General features: G+C 42.9%; 1 protein-coding gene across 4 annotated transcripts in view; it reads left to right on the plus strand.

The window, feature by feature from the left end:
• The window catches only part of MLF1 (myeloid leukemia factor 1), a 44,154-nt gene that overhangs the window by 16,499 nt on the left and 4,726 nt on the right, over window positions 1-22,929 (plus strand). For 2 of the 4 annotated variants that reach the window (XR_006355772.1, XM_043998060.1), the window contains exons 2-6: window positions 8,800-8,941; window positions 13,716-13,796; window positions 16,236-16,319; window positions 17,544-17,672; window positions 19,793-19,952. Coding sequence is in view for 3 of the 4 variants with exons in the window: in XM_043998060.1 (XP_043853995.1) it covers window positions 8,800-8,941; window positions 13,716-13,796; window positions 16,236-16,319; window positions 17,544-17,672; window positions 19,793-19,952 (596 nt within the window). In the remaining variant the exon portion in view is untranslated. Of the gene's footprint in view, window positions 1-8,799; window positions 8,942-13,715; window positions 13,797-14,857; window positions 15,000-16,235; window positions 16,320-17,543; window positions 17,673-19,792; window positions 19,953-22,929 lie in introns of those variants that run through there. The other 2 variants (XM_043998061.1, XM_043998062.1) reach the window with 2 other exon arrangements.

Below are 22,929 nucleotides of genomic sequence, written 5' to 3' on the forward strand. Positions count from 1 at the left end.
TACAGAACTGTGCCATGTGTTAATATTTATTTTCTGTGCCTTTATTGCATTGTTGTTCAGGCAGTTTTCAAAGGAAAAGAAGTATAAGTTATTAACAACAATAGAAAAAAATCTCTAAATCATTAATAGAGAAATTAATGTCTAGGCTGCAAAAAAGAATAATGACAGATATTGGAGGAGCTATAGGAAAACAGGTGCATGAATGCCCTGTTGGTCAAGCTATGTGCATTATTAGGTTCAGCCACTCTTTTTTTTGTGTGTGAGGCAATTGGGGTTAAGTGACTTGCCAAGGGTCACACAGCTAGTAAGTGTTAAGTGTCTGAGGTCGGATTTGAACTCAGGTCCTCTTGAATCCAGGGCCGGTGCTCTATCCACTGCACCACCTAGCTGCCCCCAGTTCAGCCATTCTTGAAAGAAATTTGGAACTATCCCCAAAAAGTCACCAAACTTGACCTGGCAATAACCATTACTAGGCCTATACCCTAAAAAGAGCAAAGGAAAAGGACTCAAGTGTCTAAAAATATTCACAGTAGCTCTTTCTTGTAGCAGCAAAGAACTGGAAACTAAGAGAGTATACCTATTAATTGGCAAGTGTCTGGACAAATTATGGTATATGAAAGTAATGGAATATTATGGTGCCACAAGAAATGACAAAAGGGATAGAGAAACCAAGGAAAACTTAAATGAACTGGTATAGAGTGAAGTGAGTAGAACCCAGAGAACAACCTTTATACAACAATAACATTGTTAAGACAAACAATTTTGAAAGACTTAAGAACTCAGATTATTCCATTGACCAAATCATTTCAGAGGACTCATGATAAACCAAGCTAATCTACCTCCCTAGAGAGAGAGAGAAGTGATGGATTCAGGTGGTAGAATAAGGCATACATTTTCAAACATGGCCAAGGTGGGCATTTGTGTTTGCTTAATGGTGGTTATTGTTGGGTTGGTTTCTTTTTCAATTTAAGGGGAAGTTGGGAGGAGAAAGGTTGTCAAAAAAAAAAAGAAGAAAGAAAACATATTTATTGGAGTCTTTAATAAAATGCATAGAAGAGAGCAAAAGGAATCACGACCAAGCAGGACAGCATTGAAAGTTATGGGCTGAATTAATTATATATTTAAAAAGAAAAGAGAACTGGATCTATTAGAGATTCACAGTTTAGTGTATTTTTTCTGTTCTGTCATGTATATAGAAGTTCTCATCTTATTTGGTATTTGTAAAGTTTGAAATAAAAAAGTGATTTAAAAATAATTTCTCTTTGTCTTCAGAATTTCATTCTTGAGCATCTCCCATCCCTCCAGGACCAACTTCCCTCGTGGAATGTTCATCTTTGGGACCCTGACGACTTTTTTTTTTTTTTAGTGAGGCAAGTAGGGTTAAGTGACTTGCCCAGGGTCACACAGCCAGCAAGTGTTAAGTGTCTGAGGCTGGATTTGAATGCAGGTCCTCCTGACTCCAGGGCCGGTGCTCTATCCACTGCGCCACCTAGCTGCCCCGACCCTGACGACTTTCACCTCTGTGAAAGGACGGTTCACTCAGAAAGGAGCTCCAGGTCCCACAAGCTGGCCTCGATTGTCTCCCTGCTCTGTTGTTTCCCTTTCCCTTACCTCCCTGGGCCCTAACGCTGTGGCCATGGTTGCCATCATACATGAAGTAGAGACCCTGCAGTGGTAAAACGGAAATGTTCTATGTACGATTGTAGGTAGACACATGGCAGGTAGTGGAGCAGCTCCGGTCTCCATGCTTTTGTAGAGCTGCACCCGCATGCGTCGATGCTGCTCCACCTCTTAGAAGCAGAACTTCTCTCCAGGCAGCCTCTCCTGATCCCACCTGTTCCTGCTCCACTAAGATTACTTTGTATCTTTTTTTATATTTACTTTTCTGTGATGAGTTTTTACCCCTCAGTAGAATATAAGCCTTTTGAGGGTAGGAGCTGGTTCATTTTCATCTTTCTGATACTGATACTTAATACATGCTTTGTTGAATGAATGAATGAAATATGTGTGTGTGTGTGCATATGTGTACACACAGAATCAATCTCTCTCTTCCTCTCCCCCTCCCTGCCTCCCTCCGTACAGTCAGGAGCCCTAAATTCCATTCCTTTTGTGACTTTTGTCACTTAAGGTCTCTGGGCCTCAGTCTCCTTGTCTCTGATGCAAGTTTATGTCTTCCCAAAGCTCTAACCACTTAGAATTTTGTCATTTCGATGCTTATCTAGGCAGAGGATGCTGTCATTATGATGGGGGGGGGGCAGGATTGTTTTACTTTCATAGTCAATACTGAAAATGACTAATTCTTTGGTATAGACAACTAGGTTGTCCTTTGTTTTTTGTGGCACATTGTAGAGGTTGAAGCCAACTTATACTTCATTAAAGGGAGAAGATGAGCCAGAGGCCAGGCAGGACCACCTGACGGGCACCTCTCAGTCAGAAGGGCCACAACATAGATTTCATTCTGCCTGTGTTGCTGATGGGTCTTTTAGATGAGAATCACTGATTTCCCTTTCCTCACTTCTTTGATTCCATATCCTTTTGATGAGGGAAACCAAAAGGACCTGATTGCATCCAGTTCCAGGTTATCCAAATTAATCATCTTATCTTCCCATGCAGGCCCTTCACCAGTGGCTCATCCCAGCTCAGAGATGATCCTGTGTTTTGAAAGGGCTCTTGCCTTTTCCTACCATGCTGGAAAGGCAATATACACTTCCTGCAACAGACTGTATCAATTACCCGAGTCCCTGCCAAGCTAAGACGGTAGAGGCTCATCACCAGTTGGTCAGGTAGTGAGTGACCAGTTCTTTCAGCATGGCAGCCCATGAAACAAGCAAACCAAATGGCCCCAAGTACTGTGCCTTGGGAAAAGTCCCTTTTTCCTTTGACAAGGTCATTGAGGGGTTGGTGAAAAGAGTAAACCAAGTACAAGTACTGCTATAAATAAATATGAGCTTGGGGCAGCTAGGTGGTGCAGTGGATAGAGCACCAGCCCTGGAGTCGGGAGGACCTGGCTTCAAATCCGGCCTCAGACACTTGATACTTACTAGCTGTGTGACCCTGGGCAAGTCACTTAACCTCAATTGCCTCACCAATAAATAGATAGATAGATAGATAGATAGATAGATAGATAGATAGATAGATAGATAGATAGATAGATAGATAGATAGATAGATAGATAAGAGCTTAACTATAGGTTTTGCAATATATGAGATTTTTGTTCAATGACTAAAGTTCATTGATATTCTCTTGGAAGGACTGAATAACATCAATATTTATCTTTTCCTGAACTAAACCAGAAAATAAAAGGAAGATATAACCAAATGGAAAGATGACTCATAGGTTCTCTTTGAACAGGAAACAAAAGAGTTTATATTCATAGATCATCAGATCATGGAGTTGGAGTTGGATAAGCCATTTCGCCTTAAGCCCCTTATTTGACACAGGAGGAATCTAAGATCATACTAGTAATTAATAAATTGTACTTTTTCACATTAATTGCTGCAAAGAAGCAAAAATGCAAAAGAATGGGGGCATCATAGATGAGATATTGCTGCCCCCAAAGGTAGTTGAGAGCTATATCCTTTCTCATTTTTATACACTATTTGTGAGAATGACCTACATGTATATTGGTGGTGGTGTATCAGTAAAAAGGAGAGGTACAAGGAAGGATTTTGCCAACAAATTTCTACTACCAATCACATCTTTACCATCACATCAGTAATGGAGTCTTAAAGGCTCTCTTCCAACAAGAAGGATGTGTGTATTAATAAGGTCTTATAAGATTCTGTGATAAATGCAGCCTCAGAGATAACTTTGCTTAATACCTCTCTGATGATTAAAGCATGTTTACTATTGTGGATTACGTGTTGCACAAAGCCTCAATGGAAGGGATCCTCTAGATGCTCCTGTTTGTGGGTGATCTTTGCTCCCCAGATTTTCTGGGTCATGATGGAGGAGTCTGGAAGAGAAGTCTGGTCTAGCAGCTGTGTGGAGAATCTGGGAGGAGCCATCCAAACAGAAAGAATGAATATTTAAACCCTATCTAGCGGCCTTCTCATGGCCTACAGGTGGTTTGGGGTTCTTGAAAGCAATCCCACAGGTGCAAAAGTGCTGGCACGGAGGACCTACCATGATGAAGGGATTGAATAATGTCTTATTCCATATAGGAAGAGTTCATGACCAAACAAAGAATATAAACTATCTAAGAATGTAAAAAGGACAAATTTCATTACATAAAATTAAAGTTTTCATTTGAATAAAACCAATAACAACTGAAATTAGAAATGAAGCAGATAACTGAGAAATCTTTTCAGTAAGTTTTCTCTGATCAAGATCTCATTTGTAAGCTCTAAAAGGAACCAGTTCAATTTTATAAGAATAAGAGCCATTCTCCAATTGATAAATGGTTAAAATATATGAAGAGGTCATTTTCAGAGGGAAAAAATCAAAGCTATTGATAGCCACAAGAAAAAAGTGCTATAAATCATTGATGTTTTGATTAGTACAAATTTAAAACAACTCTGAGGTTCCACCTCATATCCATCAGATTAACAAAATTGACCAAAAAAAAAAAAAAAAGGAAAGGAGAAATGTTGGGGGATCTGTAAGAAAATAGGCCCATTAATGTACTATTGGTAGAGCTATGAAAGAAATAATCCAGCCTTTCTGAAAAGCCATTTGGATCTATCTTCAAAAAAGTCACTAAAACTGTGTACGCCATTTGAATCGGCTATAGCACCGCTAGGGCTGTGCTCCAGAGAGACCAAAGAGAGTGGGAAAGGACCTATTTGTGACAAAACAGCTATTGAAAGCAACTCTTAAAGCTTCCTCTATGTCACTACTGTTTTTCCCATGACTTTGTTAAGTCAGAACAGCCAGCAGAACCGAGTGGGAGCCCTGCACTCATTTGTGGGGCTGCTGATTTCTTGTCTTTGAGTCCTTTGCCTTTTTTTCAAATTCAATTTTATTTCCAGTTCTAAATTCTTCCCTTTCCTCCCCTTCCCGCTCATTGAGAAGACAAGAAAAATAAAATCCATTACAAATATGAATAGTCTCACGAAAGAAATGTCTACATATTTCCTCCAATTCCCCTCTCCCCAGAAGGTAAAAATACACTTCATTCCACACTCTGAGTCCATCAGTTCTCTCCTTGGAGGCGAATGGCTCCTTTGAAATCAAATCCTTTGAAAAGACTGACATGAACTGATGCTGAGTGAAGTGAGCAGAACCAGGAGAACATTGTACACGGTAACAGTGACATTGTGGGAGGATCAACTGGGATAGACTTAGCTCTTCTCAGCAGTGCGATGATCCAGGACAATTCCAAAGGACTCATAATGGAAAACGTTCTCCAGACCCAGAGAAAACTATGGAGTCTGAATGAAGATGGAGACAGACTATTTTCACTTTATTTGTTGTTATTTTTTTCTTTCTTGTGGTTTTTCTCTTTGGTTCTGATTCTTCTTTTACAGCATGACTAATACAGAAACATGTATAATATATGATTGTACATAAATAACCTATTTCTGATTGCTTTCCATCTTGGAGAGCAGGGAGAGAGAAAAACTTGGAATACAAAATCTTACAAAAATGAATGTTGAAAACAATCTTTACATGTAATTGGAAAATAGAATATTACCAGAAAAAATTCGAGTCCTTTGAAAGGGTAGTTGGTCATTGTATCACTCAGAATTACTTAGCCTTTCACAGCCGATTATCTTTATAATATCACTTCACTATATAAATTGTTTTCCTGGTTTTGTTCACTTCACTATATGTAAGTTTATTCAAATCTTCCCATATTTTTCTGAAATCATCACCTTCATTTCTTACAATATAGTAGTATTCCATCACATTCATATGCCATAATATGTTCAGCCAATTCCCAATTGATGGGTATCCCCTCGGCTTTCAATTCTTTGTTGCAAAAATTGCTAATAGAAATATATGTGGGGGGCAGCTAGGTGGCGCAGTGGATAGAGCACCGGCCCTGGAGTCAGGAGGACCTGAGTTCAAATCCGGCCTCAGACACTTCACACTTACTAGCTGTGTGACCCTGGGCAAGTCACTTAACCCCAACTGCCTCACCAAAAAACAACAACAACAAAAGAAATATATGTGTATGTATAGGTCCTTATCTTTTCTTAGCCTCTTTGGGGTATAAACCTAGTAGTAGTATTACTGGGTCAGAGGGTTTGTAGGTTTAGTAGCTTTAGGGACATAGTTACAAATGGCTTTCCAGAATTGGTTAGATTAGTTTACAGCTCCACCAACAATGCATCAGTGTAAAATAATCAGCTAAAAGGCTTCAAAATCGCTAATCATTCAATTTAAACATCTGCATTTTCACTCAGACCTGGGAAATGGACAAAGATGATAAAAGACAGTGTTAAAGGGTTTGGGGAAAATGGGTTCTCTTGTTCACCTCTGGATCAGATGTGTGAGAACCAAGACTCAGGCACTCCAGTCATCTGACTCCAGGGATCAGTGCTCTTTCTCTACACTTGGAGATCTGTAGATCTTCGCATACATAAAAGGTCACTACTCAGTACAGAGCGCCTGTTTGCTAGATGAATGGGCCTTCCTGGGCGTTTGTAGTGATTCATGAAGGTGATTATGGCAGCTCCCAGGTAGAGAAGCAGAGCTTCATCTAGTGCTTCCCGTGCCCTCTTGTATCCCACTGTGACTCGTCATTCTGCCTGCCCCCAACCATTGAGCCTTTGTCCTGGGCTCTTTTCGTTTTCTCACATTTGTTTAGGTTCTTCTGTCATTTTTCATGCAGATGACTCTCAAAACCATATAGCCAGCCCTTATTTGTCTCCTGAATTCCAGTCCTGCATTACCAGATGCCTGCTAGACACTCTTACCTGAATGTCTCATTAGACACTTCATACTTAGCCTACCCAAAATAGAATTTATACTTGTGTCCAGACTTGCAACCTTTGAGTGATCTTGGAGTTTTCCTTCGCCTTTACTCTATAAATTCTTTCAGTTGCCAAGTCTCATTGCTTCTACTGGGATGAATGAATGGATGAATGAATGAGTCATTGATTAAGTGCTTACTGGAAACAAAGCACTGAGGATCCAAATAGACAGGTCAGGTGAGAACCCCAGCTCCCAAGCTCCCCGGGAGCCCATGTGGTAATGGGTCGGATAGAAAGGTCCTGTGGGCTTTAAAGAGCAGACCGAAGCAAGGCAGCTGCTTTGCTTTGAGGTGTTCTTCACCAAAAACGGGGTGCTGCTTTCTGACGTGGAGCCGCTGGACAGAGCCTAGGACTCAAGTGGCACGAGCTTTACTGTCTGGGTTTTTAGCTGCTGCAGCCAGAGCCTTGCAGGAGCAGGGGCCGGGTTGTTTGCTAGTGGGAGGAGAGCTGAGGGGCCTGGCCTGGAAGCCTGGCCATTCCCAAGGTTCTTGGCTCCACTATCCTGGGCTGTCTGTGTCTGGGACTGAGGGGAAACAGTCATCAAGGTGGTGCTTTGTTCCTCCCCTTTATCCCCAACTCTGTCTCCTGGGTCTCCCCTGATGCCTTGCTGCTTCACGTTTACCTCAATGCAATCCCTTATCACCCTTATTCCGGCATTTCCATTAGCCCTCCATTGGGCTTCCTGCTGTTATTCCCTCCCCTCTCGATCCATCTTCCACATGACTACCCAACTGACATTCCAAGCAAAGACTAACTGGGTCACTGTCCTCAGCAATCCTCAGGGAATCCTTATCCACTGCCTGCAGCCAGACAGGGAGAGCACTTCTCTTGTTTCATATTATTACCCTCCTCAGTTCTTTCTTAGGTAGGTTTGCCTGCACAACATGCCACTCTTCGCCAGAATCACCTTTGCACCTACTTTCTCCTACATCTAGAGTAAAAATATTCCCCCTCACCTCTACCTCATCCAGTCAGTCATTCAAGCATTTATTAAAATCGCCTACTGTGTGTCAGGTCTCTGCTGCCTTCAGACTGCAGTCTAGCTGTCATCTCTAACAAGAAAGGGGCCTCTATGAATATCCTTTGTTTTCACATTGCCTTTATTTCCCTCTGTATCCCTTGCCCTTTTCCTTCTCAACTATTCTTAGAACAAAGAAGTTTTTTAAATGAAATAAGAAAAAAATGTACCCAAACTAACCAGCACATTGATGTTATATGCAGTGTGCCACAGTTCAAGATCCCTACCTCCGGCAGAGAAAGGGGAGAGGAAAATATCCTCCCTCTCTTTTGGGGCCAAGCTTGTGTGTCATAGTTTTGATTGTTTTGTGGTGGTTCTTTCCCTTGACGTTGTTTTCCTCATATGTGTTATTTTCTTGGTTCTCTTTTCTTCCCTTTGTCACGTCATGTCAGTCGTTCGTTTCCATGCTTCTCTTTAGTTGTGCACGGTTTTCTTCTAGTACAGTAATGTTCCCTCCCATGCTTTTACCTGCCTCGATCAACGGATTTCCAGTTTGTTTTCAATTCTTTGCTACCACAAGGCTCTTCCTTTCTGTAAGTCACTTGGCAGGAATTATCTGTGTACGTATTATTCCCTCCTAATGGAAGTTCTGCAGGTGCAACGATGAATTCATTTTGTCTGTATCCTCAGTGTCTTCTGGAATGCCTTTACATGATATTTGCTTTAAAAAACATTTGTCGAATGAATAACAGAGGGAGATATTGCGGAGGATTCTTTCTAGTGTAGGATAGGTCGGTTTTATTTAACTTCCACTCTTTCTTTTTATAGTTTACACCAACTCCAATAGAGTCTTTACATGTCTGCTTGGCACTTGAAGGCCGTCATTAATGACTTTTTCTACCTTCTGTTTGTTTTTTACAGAGATTCCTTTTCTTCCCACAATGAAAATATGCGTCAAATGATGAAAAGTTTGGCTCAGCCTTTTGGACAACTCCTCAGCATCGCCAATAATGGGAGAGGCCGTCGTGATGAAGACGAGGATGATGATAAACTTTCTTGTTCTGTAAGTTCGTTATTTTAAAGACTCTTAGTAAGAAAGTGGTGGGAATTTTAGGAAGAGACTAGAAAACACCATCATGTATTTAATTAATTCCTCAAGGTTGCTTTTGGGTCACAACTACCATTTGTGTGTCTCGATTAACCTTGCTGCCTCAGACTTGGGCAGCATTGAAGCTGGCACATTTTGTGGGATAGGATTTAAAACTCGGTAATATGATAACTATTGTAATGCGGTAGAATAGGATTTGCTTACTAAATTATAGAGCTATGGCTTATCCATACATTTTACCATTCATATCAGTCAATAAACATCTGTCTTCTCTCATATTTTAAGAAAATCATCAAGAAACATGTTTGTTACATATACTTTTCTTCCTCTTCCTTTCTCTCCAGTTGTGAAATAGCATCTGGGGTAATTTATTAGCAAAAGCTATTAAGTAGAATGTGTTTTTTGTCCTTGCCAGGGCAGACCCAGATGTGGAGGGTGGGGGAATGAGCTGAGTTACAAAGACTTCCCTCATTACCCTTCAGTCCCTGGGCAAATCCTTACCCTCCCCATTCATTATTTCTCATAAGCATCAGTGTTTTCAACTTAGGAGAAGCTTCAATTCTAAAGATGAACAAAATGCCAAAAGATGGGAGCGTCTTTGTTTCCCACCTGCTGTTGTTCAGCTGCAGGAATAAGAGTTTAGCAGGTAAATGAGGGTCTCTGGTGCTGCTGGGAGCTGTCCTATATGCCTAAGCTACTTTCCCAGTTTTAGAGGGGACACTGGGAGTGGAAATGTGGGAAAATTCACATGCTCTGTTCCTGAAAGCTCACATTTATTTATCTGAAAAAAAAATGCTTTTATTGGTCTAGCTGAAAAGAAAAGAATATCTTAAGTTCCTAACACACATTTGTTTTAAATTAATTTTCAGCCATGGGTGGGCTGGGTTGGAAGGGACAGGGTCAATGAGTCATTGGGTCTTCTCTCGTGGACCCTTTTTTCCATGCCTTTGGTGCTGGAAAAACAGCTACCACCACCACCATCACAACAGCTTCATGGTGATATAATTGATGTAGACCAGAATCCCTGACTCCCACTCCAGTGGACTGTGTGAACTGCAGAGCTTTTTGCATTTGCTGTCAGTGTCACCCTCCGTGTCACAATTTGTCTGCATCTTAAGTATGGAAACTTGAAACAGACCCTAAGGGTCCGTTGGGGGTCAGCCCAAACCTTATAGAGGCAGAGGAAAGACCACCCATGAATAAAAGCAGATAGCGGTTCCTCCTCGACAAATGTTCGTGAGCACCCTTCAAGGCCTGGTCGTGGGGCTTTCAAGGATCACCAGATGACCAGAGAAGTGCTACAACTTCTCCTCGTGTTTTCAGTTTTGACGCTCCTTCCATAGAGTGTTCCCAAAGTCTTCCTGCGGGTTCATGTCAGTGGCTGTCTGCGCTGTTAGAGCTCAGAGGCACACAGACTTCTGGAAGGCCTTGTAGAGGGGTCTTAGCTTTCTAAATTAAAACCAGCCTGCTCTATGCAGCAAGTGTATTCGGGGACTTACTGGGTGACTCCTTGGAGAGTGTTCCTCTGAGAAGTTTGTGGTTTCACAAATGAAACGGGATTCTCACATCTATTTCAGACTCTGTAGCTTGAGAGTGAAGCTGTGAGAGGTGCTGGGGGCAGGGGAAGTGAAGCACCCATAGTCCTTTATGGCCATATAACAAATTTATCCCCCCTCCCCCCACACCCCAGTCTAGGACCAGGCCCTGGAGATGAAATCTGTCCATTTGGAACTTAAATCACCTGTGCATTCATCAGGTGGAGGCTTCAAACATTGCACTGTCTGTTATCCCCTGGTACAAGTCCCAGATTTTAGATACTCTATTGGCAGCTGTTGGCAGAAACAGAACAGAAAAGAGAGCTGGCCTGCATTTTATTTTCCCATTAAAGCAGATGCCGCCTGTGCACATTATTAAGTGCCTACTGTGTGCTGAGCACCGTGCATGGAAATACAAACACAAAGCCCTTCCCTCCGGGAGCTTACATTCTGTGCTGAAGACAGCACTTGAAAGGGGAGATGGGGGGTGGGGGTGCTGCCAGGCTTGGCAGCAGAGTGAGCGATGTAGCATGGCTGCTCTTGGCCAGTCTCAGGATGAGCCTGCCAATGGAAGGAGGAGGGGCCCTTAGGCAACTGAGGCACCGAGGAAAAATCTGGAAGAGTCAGTTTACAAAACACCTTTTCTAGCCCCAAACAAAAGTTTGTATTTTATTCTTCACCTTTCATCAGTAGTGACTGCAATTGTCTTGGAGCATCACCACTGAAACACTTAGGCTCCAGGTTAACCAAGGAGAGCAGCAGTTTCAAGAATCCACGATTCTCCAGCATGATTCCTCCTCCTGATAATGATAGGAAACTTTCTTTAATGCTTCGGGGTTTACAAAACCCTTTGCAGGCATTCTCGCTTTTGAGCCTCACATCCACCCTGTGAGAGGCACCCCAGGGGTTCTCAGCCATATTTTACAGATGAGTAAACTGAGGCACAGAAAGGTTCAGGGACTTCTCCAGAGCCACCCAGCTAGCAAGTGTTGGAGTTGGAGTAGACGTTCCTCATGCCCGTCACCCTCCCTTTCACCGCTCCTGGCGATAACGCCTTCATGGGCTGTCCCTGCTGGCCAGCCTTGTGGTGAAGAGCTCTCCCTCCCACACTCAGCACAGCCGCAAACGATGCGTCACCGGGCCTGTCCTTCCAGCCAAATCTCAAACTCGCCAGAGCCGACCCTCTGCTGGGGGAGCCTTTGGGACCCAGGGTCCTCACGGCTTCCCTGAGGCAGCGCGGGTCTGCGACTTTGTCCTTTCGTTTAGATGGGGAGACAGTCTGGGTAGCACTGTCCAAGCAGCAGGGGTGCTTTTCAATGTGAGCTTTGACTGAAGGTAAATCGCTTCACTTCCCAGAAACTGTTTACTCATCTGCAAAATGGGAATGATCGTACCTGCATTTCCCACAGCATGGAGTTGTTATAAGGATCACGTGATCTTATATATTTACATGGGGTGTATATATGTGCTTTGTCAACCATAAAGCATCATATAAATATCAGTTATTACTTTTATCGTTCTCCTATAAAAAGTATCATAATACACTACAAAGATAATGACATAATTTCTTCCTGGCAGTTGTTATGCTTTTAAAATTCCTTCTATCCATTAATATATTCTGATTCTATATAGTTCTGTTTATTTTTGTGTTGCTATTGTCGTAATATAGCAAATATATTATTTCTGTACTTTTTTTCCATACAAGTATTTTATTATTTTCCAGTTACATGTAGAGACAGTTTGTGACATTTGTTTCTACAAGATTTCTAGTTTCAATTTTTTCTCCCTCCCTCCCCTCTCTCCCCCCTCTCCAACATAGCTAGTAATCCAATATAGGTTATATATGGATTTCTGCACTTTCTCAACCAGGGGAGCATTCTCTCTCACCAAATGGTGGGACAATGTGCCGTATACTGTTTCTGTAGAAATTCCAATATACTTCCAGCATTTGGAACTTGTAGGAAGTGACTTTGATGTTACTACAGGCATCTGTTTAGACAGTGTTGGAGGCCAGCCCTCTCTCCTTTTTGTGACCTTGGCCAAGTCCCTCCCCCGAAGAGCAGCTCTGCAGTTAGAACACTGTAAACACCCAAAGCATTTGTGGGTTTCGTTTGTTTGTTTTAGTGAGGCAATGGGGGTTAAGTGACTTGCCCAGGGTCACACAGCTAGTTAAGTATTAAGTGTCTGAGGTCGGATTTGAACTCAGGTACTCCTGACTCCAGGGCCGGTGCTCTATCCACTGCGCCATCTAGCTGCCCCAGCATTTGTGTTTTTAAAGATTCTTCAGTATAACGAGAGAGAGAGAGAGAGAGAGAGAGAGAGAGAAAGAGATAGGCGGCATCATGACCTGGGTCTGTGGCCTCTCCCTTGCAGGGCCCCCGGCCTCTCTGGGCAGCGCTGCAGCCACTTTCTAAGGCTCCAAGCTTCAGTACCAGCCTCTGCAGGTGGAGGGAGTTGTTTCATCCAGGCGTGTTTTATATGATTAATATCACAGGCCTACCTCCTATCCCTATATAATTAAAGACTTACTTTGAATCTCCTTTCAGTGACCTTTGAAACTACTTCTAGGGCTGAATGGATTTCACTTCTCCCAGAAGACCTATAAAGATTTTAGAAACCAAGTATATATTTTATTGCTGGTTTACATTAATTTCTTATTTTACATAAAATGTGTACATAGGAAGCTATTAGGCACAACCCTAACCTTTTGAAATTTAGCTACCTCAAAAAAAAAGAAAGAAAGAGATTTAGCTACCTTGAGAAAAATGACTTTTGTAGCAGACTAGATTAACTGGTCTCCTTCATAGAAAGCAAAGAAGATCGCATTATTTTAATCATTGTCCCCTGTATGTTTTTAATTAACTTTGGTATGAAATATGAAGTTCCATTTTAAAATCTCCCTCTTGATCCAGCCGTTCCTATGCCTTTAGTGGCAGCTAGCTCAGTCACGCTCACTGTGGTAAATGGTCTTCCTGTTTGTTGGAAGATTTTTTCCTTGCTCTTTAAGTACTGGGCACACTGCGACCATAAATAAACAACAAAACATGAAGAAACACCCAGTTTTTAAAAATTGGAAGTCCACATGATTTCTTTAGCTGCAGGCCTCAGGATAGTGTACTCACACTATTCTTCTCTCGAGGCCTTGTCACAAAATAAAGGCTACAGTTAAGAGTCACAGGATATTTTTCTTCCAGGCCAGGAGTCATGCCCTTGTTCCCTTTGGCAGTTGGGGTGGCCCTTCTTCCTTTGGATCTTTTGGCAGTTGGGGTGCAATGGTTTGTATTATGAAACATGTCACTTTCTAGTAGGCTTTGTTTGACTGGTGTTTGGTTTTTGATTTTTGTCTTTTAATTAAAGCTGGCTGATTTTTTTATACTTTTCCATTAACCTCATAATTGCTTGTTGAAATCTTTGCATTGATTTAATCTCAATTTATATTAAAGTTTTAGCCAGATGAGATATTTAGCATGAATAGGACATTTCTAGACAGATTGAGCTTTGTGTGGTGTCCGTATCGGGTAGGTATATTAAAATTAATTTGAATTTCTTTTTTTGTAATTAATTTTAATTTCTTAAGAAAATTCAGGGATATGGCTAAAGAAGGTTTGGGGAGGAAGAAAGCGAATGCTCACCCAGTGTTTTTACTTTTCTGTAGAAGATCTGTATCTGTATGCAGATCTGTGTATATGTGCATATGTGTGGATAATTCAGCATCAAGTATAGTTCTCATTTCTCTCCATGTAATTTTTTTGGGCCATGATGATTATCTGTTACTGAGTCCAAATTAAAAAGGAGTCTTGTGTGGGGCAGCCAGGTGGCACAGTGGATAAAGCACTGGCCCTGGATTCAGGAGGACCTGAGTTCAAATCCGGCCTCAGACACTTGACACTTAGTAGCTGTGTGACCCTGGGCAAGTCACAACCCCCATTGCCCTGCAAAAAAACCCCAAAAGGTGTCTTGTGCCTTCTATTATATTCTCATTTGGCTTAAGGCATGGTTATGGAATAGTGCCTCTGGTGGAAAATTGTCTTGGGGTGGCGAGGCATTTGGGGAGCTGATAATTAAGTAGTAAGAATAATGTTTGTTTAAATTGAGGCGTGGTTTGAGAAGGCAGGAAGATGGCACTTAAATTGCCTGTTGTCCCCACCAAGCTGCCTTTGCTCAGTGCATTTCACATTTGTTGTAGGTTTGAGATCCAAGGTCATATTCGATTGAATTCAACAAATATTTATTGACATATTGCACAAGGCTTTGTGGCAGGTACCATGGGGCATAGAGACAGCCTCAGAGAGCTGTCTGCGAGGAGGAAATGAGTTGCACAACAAAGCACAATATCATGGGATGGAATGACTGAGGAAGATCCGCAGTGATCGGGAGTTCAGAAGAGGGCGAGCCCCGACCAGTGCTTCATAAGGAGGAGACACTGACGATGGTTGGGGTTGGAGAGAAAGGACGCAGAGGAAACCCCTCTAGCAAAGGTGTCGGAGACTGGGAGTGCTCAGTGTGGGAAATGATGAGGCGGCAGCTCATCAGACCATTGATGGCCTTCAAGAGAGCAGTTTGAGATGTGCTGGGGGGTGGGAACAGGAGCTGCCATACTGCAAGTAGTTGGGGCATTAAGGGCAGGAAAGACCTCAGAAGTGTGAAGTTAGCACTGGCTATTTCAGAATCTATAACAATTTGTGGATCTTTGAAGAATCTGGCAGGATAGGAAAGCTGGTTCAGACCAGTGCCTTCCCCAGCTTTGGGGAGGTAATCACCGGGGTGGAGGAGGGGGCCCCCCGGCTCTCCAGGCCAGCATGAAGCTGCATCCATCCACAGTGTACCTGAGAGGAGGGGTCATCCAGCCTTTCTTCCGTATGGCTTATTAGGAGAAGGTCTCTTCCTCATGTCCAGCTTAAGATGCCTCCTTGCAGTTTCTAACCTTTGTACCTAATTGAACTTTGCTGAGCCTCAGTTTCCTCATTTGTAAAAGGAGGGAGTTGGAGCCTCTAGGTGGTGCAGTGGAAAGAGCTCTTTCCATAGACACACTGGAACGCTGGACAGCTTGGTGGTGATGGGAGCCGTGCCCCATGTTGAATCATGGTGGGAGCCCAGCTGGCCAGAGAAGGCCGTTGTTTCTGTGAGAACATGTGGGGTGCGTTCATGAGTGAATGACTCGGTCACAGACTGTGACCGAGCCAGGGGCAGGTGCTGTAAGACAGGAATTAGCCATGCAGGCAGCTGGCGTAGCGGAGAGCAGCAATTGAGCATTTCAGGCCTTGCAGTACCTACGCAGCCCCCATGCAGCCTCAGACTGGAAGCAGGGAGGACAAGCCTGTGTAATGGTGGGGAATCAGGAAGGGCCGTTACACAGGGGATGTAAGCAGTGCTCTTGGCCATAGTGGTGTCTCTCATCAGTCTGAAGGGTTGTTAGTGAGACACTGAGGAGCGGAGACAGAGGCACCCAGGAGTTATGTTCCTTTCCAAAATACCTGTGGATTGAGAATTACTTCTGGACTTCTCCCCTCATTGGGTATTGAATTTGTCCTATTTTTGGAGACCATTTTATTCTGATTGTGCAAGTAATTCCAAATTTGCCTGCTTGGCTCATGTGCATGTGACTTGATTGCATAAACCTCATGAATTTTCTTTGAAGTCTGTTTTGGGGAATGTTGGTTTGTTTCTCCTGTATTATTCTCCTAGTTAATAACTCACTTCCTAATATCCTGTAGAACACAGATGTCAGCCCTTTTCAGGCAATGGACAGAATGATGTCAAATATGCGACACAATATGCAGGATTTACAAAGACGTTTTGTAAGTATTAAAAATTAATTGATACTTTATGGTAACATCCTCAAGGTGGTGGTGGGAATCATGGGTACAGAACACGGTGTGTACTGTCAGACTCCATTGTTAGACTGGTTCAGTGGCTCTTTCTCCTATACTATAAGGGACGACTTTCTGGGAGGGCAATGAGTGTATTTGGAAATGGAGGGAGGCGTAGAAACAATATTAATAAGAAAGGTTTTTAAGTGTCTTCAAATAATACTTTATAGCGCTCTGTAAAGTACAACGTAAAAATTAAGTCACTCGACAAAGCAAATGGTTCCTATCTTCATAGGTTTCACTCTAATGCCAAATTGTGACTATACTTAAAAAGAAAACTGAGGCTTTAATAGATGTAACAGGAATGCTATGGACAGTCACAGAGGTAAAACCAAAGACAAAAATCTCTTTTGGCCTAAAAGAAGGTCCCACCTTGGGAATTTCATAGTCGTCCAGTTTGTTTAGCTTGGGTAAATTTTGTTCCATTAGGTCAGTTTATAAGAGTAAATACTATGCGGTGGCTTCTGCCAATGGGGTGAAATTAGCAAGTGTGGGACCCTCGGGGCGACGGGAACACATCTTGATGTGTCCATATGTCTGACTTACTCCTGGTGAGGGGAGCCTGCATGATGGAGAGGCGTCCAGGGGCCAGGATGGCGGCACTAAGCAATGGCAGCATGCCCTGGGGCACCCCGATTCCTCACTCAGATTCTGAAGGAGGCCACATAGGCCCATTGCTGCCCTAGTGATCATGTTCCAGGCTGTCTTTGAAGAGCTAGCGGACCTGTGGGCTGTCCCTCTTCACTGTTCCTCATAGAGATTCTCTTCTGTTCTAGAGGGTCCCAGGCATCCTGGGCAAAAGCAAAACCCCTCCAGACTTCTGAATAGCTTAGAACTTTTAGAGGGACTCAGCTGGGTCCTACCTTAAATTGGGAGGACCTGGGGGGCTCAGCTCGGAGGCTCCTGTCCTTGGGTCCTGCTAATTGGCATTCATGCTAGTCTGGTGTGGTGGTGTTTCTGTTGATTTTTGTCTAATAGGGTGAGCGTGGGAAAGGAGCGTGTGTGCTCCTCGTTAGACGGACCATAGGATGTTCTTACCAGATTTTCTTATCACCTTCTTGCCATGTATTGGCTTCTTTCTCACGTTACAGCGATTCAGGAGCATGAAGGGCCTATTTCTGAGCCTTGTGTTCTTTGTGCTTCTCTCTGTAGAGCGACATGTCAGTCGACCCAGAAGGGCACTCCTTCTGTGCTTCTTCCATCATGACCTACTCCAAAGTCGGCAATGAGCCTCCAAAGGTTTTCCAAGCTTCCTCTCAGACGCGAAGAGCTCCCGGTGGGGTGAGTGTTTTAGGACAGGCGGTCAAAGCAGGAACAGCTTACAGCTCTGGGTGCCTTTTGGAAAAGATTTTCGTATTTTAAAATGTTTTCTTTTTTAAAATACGTTTGTGATGCTTTCTTTTTTTTCATAAATATTATTTCCCCCAATACTCTGTCTACCAGGGTTCCCCTCTCAGAAAACCGTCCCCTATCCCAAAATGTGTGTTTGTTTTAACCAAGCCTGTATCTACTGCCATGATTCAGAAAAACAAAGGGCTAAAAAGTTGCCTTGCCTCAATACCCCCCAATCCTTTCTACCCATGGCCTTTCACCTGACAAACAGGCAGCTGTCATGGGACAAAATGTCTTGGGAAAGCAAACCATTCTCTCCTTGATGTGCTGAATGTTCTGCTCCACAGGAGCCCAAAGCTGCAGAGAAGACCCTTGGGATTTCCCCTCCTCTCACTTCATTTTCCTGGCTCTCTGCTCTGCCTCTGTTTACATTTATCTAGAGCCCTTCTCTTTCCTTAACACCAGAGCATGGGCTTCATTTAGCAGATGGAAAACCAAGTCAAAACAGATTTCTGATTCCTAAACACAGCTGCAGGTGAAAATGCTGTTAAGGAAGAAGCCCTTCTTTGTCCTCATCTAGGAAGAGAGACTTCCCTGTTCCTTCATCAATAAGCTTTGATTGGGAAGGAAAATGGTCCTTAAGTTTTCCCTCAAGTGGGCTGCCTCTGGTGCAGAAGTGGTCTCTCTGTCCTTTCCCTGCTATCTTTATTGGTAGTGGACATTTCTAGAGCACTCTGTTTTTGCATAGGGCCTTCTTGTCTTCTTAATTTACATTTTAAGTTCCTTCCTCCCCACCCTGCACTAGAGAAGGCCATCATTTGACAAAGATTTAGAAATATGTGTAAAAGCATGCATACATTGCATACTTCTATATACCAGTTCTTTTTTCTAAAGGTGGATCACATCTTCCTTCATAAGCCCTTTATAGTTGGTTTGAGTATTTATAGTACTCAGAATAACTTGGTTATTCATAATTATTCTTTGGACAATATGGCTGTTACTGTATACAACATTCTCCTGATTCTGTTCACTTTACTTGGCATCAGTTCATGTAAGTCTTCCCAGCATTTTCTGAAAGCATCCTGCTCATCATTTCTTATATAGCACAATAATATTCCATCACAATCATATACCACAACTTGTTTAGCCATTCTCCAGTTGATGGGCATCCCCTCAATTTCTGATTCTTTGCCACCGCAAAGAGAGCTGCTATACACATTTTAGAACTTACAGGTTCTTTTCCTTTTTCCTTGATCACCTAGGGAAACAGATCTCGTAGTGGTATACTCAGCTTTATAAGTCTTTGGGCACAATTCCAGATTGCTCCCTGGAATGGTTGGATCAGTTCACAGTTTCACCAACAGTGTGTTAGTGTCTCAGTTTTTTCATATGCCCTCCATTTGTCATTTTTCCCTTCTATCATCGTAAGCCAATCTGATATCTTAAAGTCGTTTCTTTAGTCAATAATGATATGGAGCATTTTTTCATATCATTAGAGTAACTGAAAAGAATCCCACAGAACTAGAGCCCGGGTGCCCCCGAGCCTGGGTGCTCCGGCCACCTCTGTTCCTGCATCACTGACAAGTAGTTGGTAGACCTGCTGTTTCCCTCCCCTCAGCCCTGAAAGGCCTCCTGACTGTACTTTGGGGCAGGCCTTGACACTCCCCGTGTAATTGCAGGGTGGTGCCACCTTGACTTGAGCACCTTGTGTGAGCACCTTGCTCGCTCTTCTAACAAAAGTAAAAATAAAAATGGAAAATCCACAAAAACAAAGCATTAACACGATCTTATCCCCCCATTTGTCTGGTTAAACAGATTCAGGCTCAGGACCTGAGGAGGGTGGATTCGGATCAGGGGGCATGGCCATGGGAGAAGTAGTCTTAGGCCCAGGGTTCCAATCCTGGCTCTGTGACTTCTGAGTAACGGGACAAATTCCTTACCTGCCCAGCCGAGATGAAGGAGCCTGATCAAATAGCCTTGAGGATCCCCTGTGGCCTGTGTGAACTCTTGGGCCAGTCACAGCCATCGATAAATTGGGATGTGATTGGTTGTTTTCTCTAATTATTTAGATTAAGGAAACCAGGAAATCCTTGAAAGATTCTGACAGTGGGATAGAGAAGATGGCTGTGGGTCATCACATTTATGATCGTGCTCACGTTGTAAAAAGGCTGAAGAACAACAAAACTGGTGACCAGGAATTGAACCAAGAGTTTATCAATATGCGTGAAGGTAAGTGACCCAGACCTGCCAGTGGTGGCCTCACCCAAGCCAAGGGCTGGCCAGCAGGAGGTGCCCTACAGGAGAGCCCTAGTTTCCTTGTGGATAATGTGTATCCCAGGTGCCCAGGATTGCATTTCGTGTTATTGTTTCTAAATGTTACTGATGGGCAGTTAGGTGGCACAGTGGATAGAGCACTGGCCCTGGATTCAGGAGTACCTGAGTTTAAATCCAGCCTCAGACACTTGAGACACTTACTAGCTGTGTGACCCTGGGCAAGTCACTTAACCCCCATTGCCCCACCAAAAAACAACAACAACAAAAAAACCCAAACAACTAAATGTTATTGATGCCTCTTTTGTGACTCGGAGTCATTTCCAGATAGGCCGCTTGTTCCAGACACACTGTGTCTGTCAGAATATGTGCTGTGTATCTGAACATGCCTGACTTCTGTTACACTCAGGAAATAGAATCCTTCATGTCATCAGTAAGGGATTGAACATGTACATGATGCTTTCCATTATATGCAAACTTTTCCATACAACCACACTGTGGGGAGGGGGGGGGGAAATTATCATTAGGTTTTGTTTTTAAAGATTTTATTGTTCAACTTAAATGCAAAACAATGAAGGAAAAAACCACTTTCCATGTACACAGCAGAACAAGAGAAGATTTAGTGTAAAACTGACAATTAAAAATATGAGACAGGGGCAGCTAGGTGGCGCAGTAGATGGAACACCAGCCCTGGAGTCAGGAGGACCTGAGTTCAAATCCAGCTCAGTCACTTGACACATTACTAGCTGTGTGACCCTGGGCAAGTCACTTAACCCTCACTGCCCCACCAAAAAAAAAAAAAACAAACAACAAACAAAAAAAGATGACATCAAGGAAAAATGTAGAGACCCCCACCCAAGCTGATGTCAACACAATGGTTCCTACCCAGAACTTGGGTTCTAGTAGGCCAAATCTCATCAGTAAAGTCCTTCAGCTCATCTAGACAAAAGGCTCTGTCTCCATCCAAGGCTCCTTTTGTGGGCTTGGGTTGGGTCTGACCTAGATGCTCTCAAGGAGACCTTGCCTTTGAGGGGACAAGAAGGGGCTTGAGAAAGAAGGGAGGGAGATCACTGGGTCCCTCAGGATATCCGTTATTAATCATTATTTCTCACCAAACCTCTATAATGAATGTTACACAGCTTTTCAAGACATGCAGCTTTTCTGTTCTTCCTTCCGGGGTTTCCTTTGTTGTTTGCTGTGCACCTTTTACTTTATCCCCATCCCCCCCGAGGCTACAATCAAATGTAAATATATACACACACACACATATGCGATACCATACAACGCTGCATGTTTCTGTTTGTCATTTCTTTCTCTGGAGGTAGACAGTATTTTCCTTCACAGGTCTAAATCTTTCCATGGTTTTTAAAATCAACCGACTCATCATTTCTTGTATCACAGTAGTGTTCCATCACAATCATACACACAGTTTGTTCAGCCATTCCCCAAGTGAAAGGGCCGTTATCATTTTAGCCAATCTCATAGGTGCGAGATGATACTGCAGCGTTGTTTTGATTTGCATTTCTCTAATTAATAATTATTTGGAGCATTTTTCATATGATTATATATAGCTTTGATTTCTTCATCAGAAAACTGCCTGTTTATATCCTTTGACCATTTATCAATTGGGATATGACTCATATTCTTATAAATTTGACCAAGTTCTTTATATACTTGAGAAAGGAGACCTAAATAATATTGAATAATATTGGTGACACATAGTTTCCCTATTTTTCTCTTTTAATTAGCTTTAAATTTGAGATCATGATCCCTATGTGGGCTTTTTCACGTAATAATTCTACTCCAGCCCTTTATTTACCTCTTTGTGTATTTCTCATTTTTATTGTGTTTCTTGAAAGGGAATTCAGATTTTTAATCCATTCTGCTATCCAGTTCCATTTTGTGGGCAAATCCATCCCATTGCCATTCTAGGCTGTCATTACTTGTTGTAGATTTCCCTTCTTCCTATTTTTCCTCACTATCTTTCTTGCCCTACTTGCCCTCTCTCTCCTCTACCTGCTACCTTGCCCTCTTATTCCTCAACCTACTTTCTCCTCTAAGAGTCCCTCCCTTATCCTCTCCCCGCTGCCCTCCACCTTACCCAAAGTCATGGGGAAATAGGTGGGGCGGGGGAGGGGGGAGTCGTCAGGTATTCCTCTAAAAAATTACAAATCTTGCACACAATCTAATTAGAATAAAATGGTCTTTTATTGGGGTGCTAGAGAAAGTGACCCAGAGGGAGGTCAAAGCCTTTGCCTCAAGGTAAGGAGATGGCTTGGAAACAATCTCCTCCCCAATGGAAGGAGGCCCAAGCTTTCTATATAGGGTGACCACCTGACAGTGGAAAGTTCCTTTTGGGAGTGGAGTAAGGAAAGATTCCTGAGAGTCGGGGATTTTTCTTTTGGAGTGATAGTCCCTACCTCAGGGAGTAGCCATGCCCAGCTGACTTTTTGCTATAGAATTCAGTCTCCCCTTACTTCTTAGGTATGTCTTTCCTGATAGCTAGTTGGCCAGTTTAAACTGTAATAGTCCCTTAATTCCTCCATATGTCCCAAGCCCCATGTCACTCTACCTGTCTTTCCTATCTCCTCCCCTCCTAATTCTTTTTTTTTTTTTTTGGTGAGTCAATTGGGGTTAAGTGACTTGCCCAGGGTCACACAGCTAGTAAGTGTTAAGTCTCTGAGGCCAGATCTGAACTCAGGTCCTCCTGAATCCAGGGCCGGTGATTTATCCATTGCGCCACCTAGCTGCCCCTCCCCTCCTAATTCTTACTCTACACACCCTTCTAAAAGTCCTTCCCTTATCCTAGCCCTTCATCCTCTTATTTGTTTCTGAATTTAGAAGACTTTTATAACCTTCTAGATGTATATGTTGTTCCCTCTTTAACCCACTTGGATGAGAATATGGTTCCTGCCCTACCAGCCCTTCCCCTACC

Source organism: Dromiciops gliroides, chromosome 3 (assembly GCF_019393635.1).
Source record: "Dromiciops gliroides isolate mDroGli1 chromosome 3, mDroGli1.pri, whole genome shotgun sequence".
Taxonomy (NCBI): Eukaryota; Metazoa; Chordata; class Mammalia; order Microbiotheria; family Microbiotheriidae; genus Dromiciops; species Dromiciops gliroides.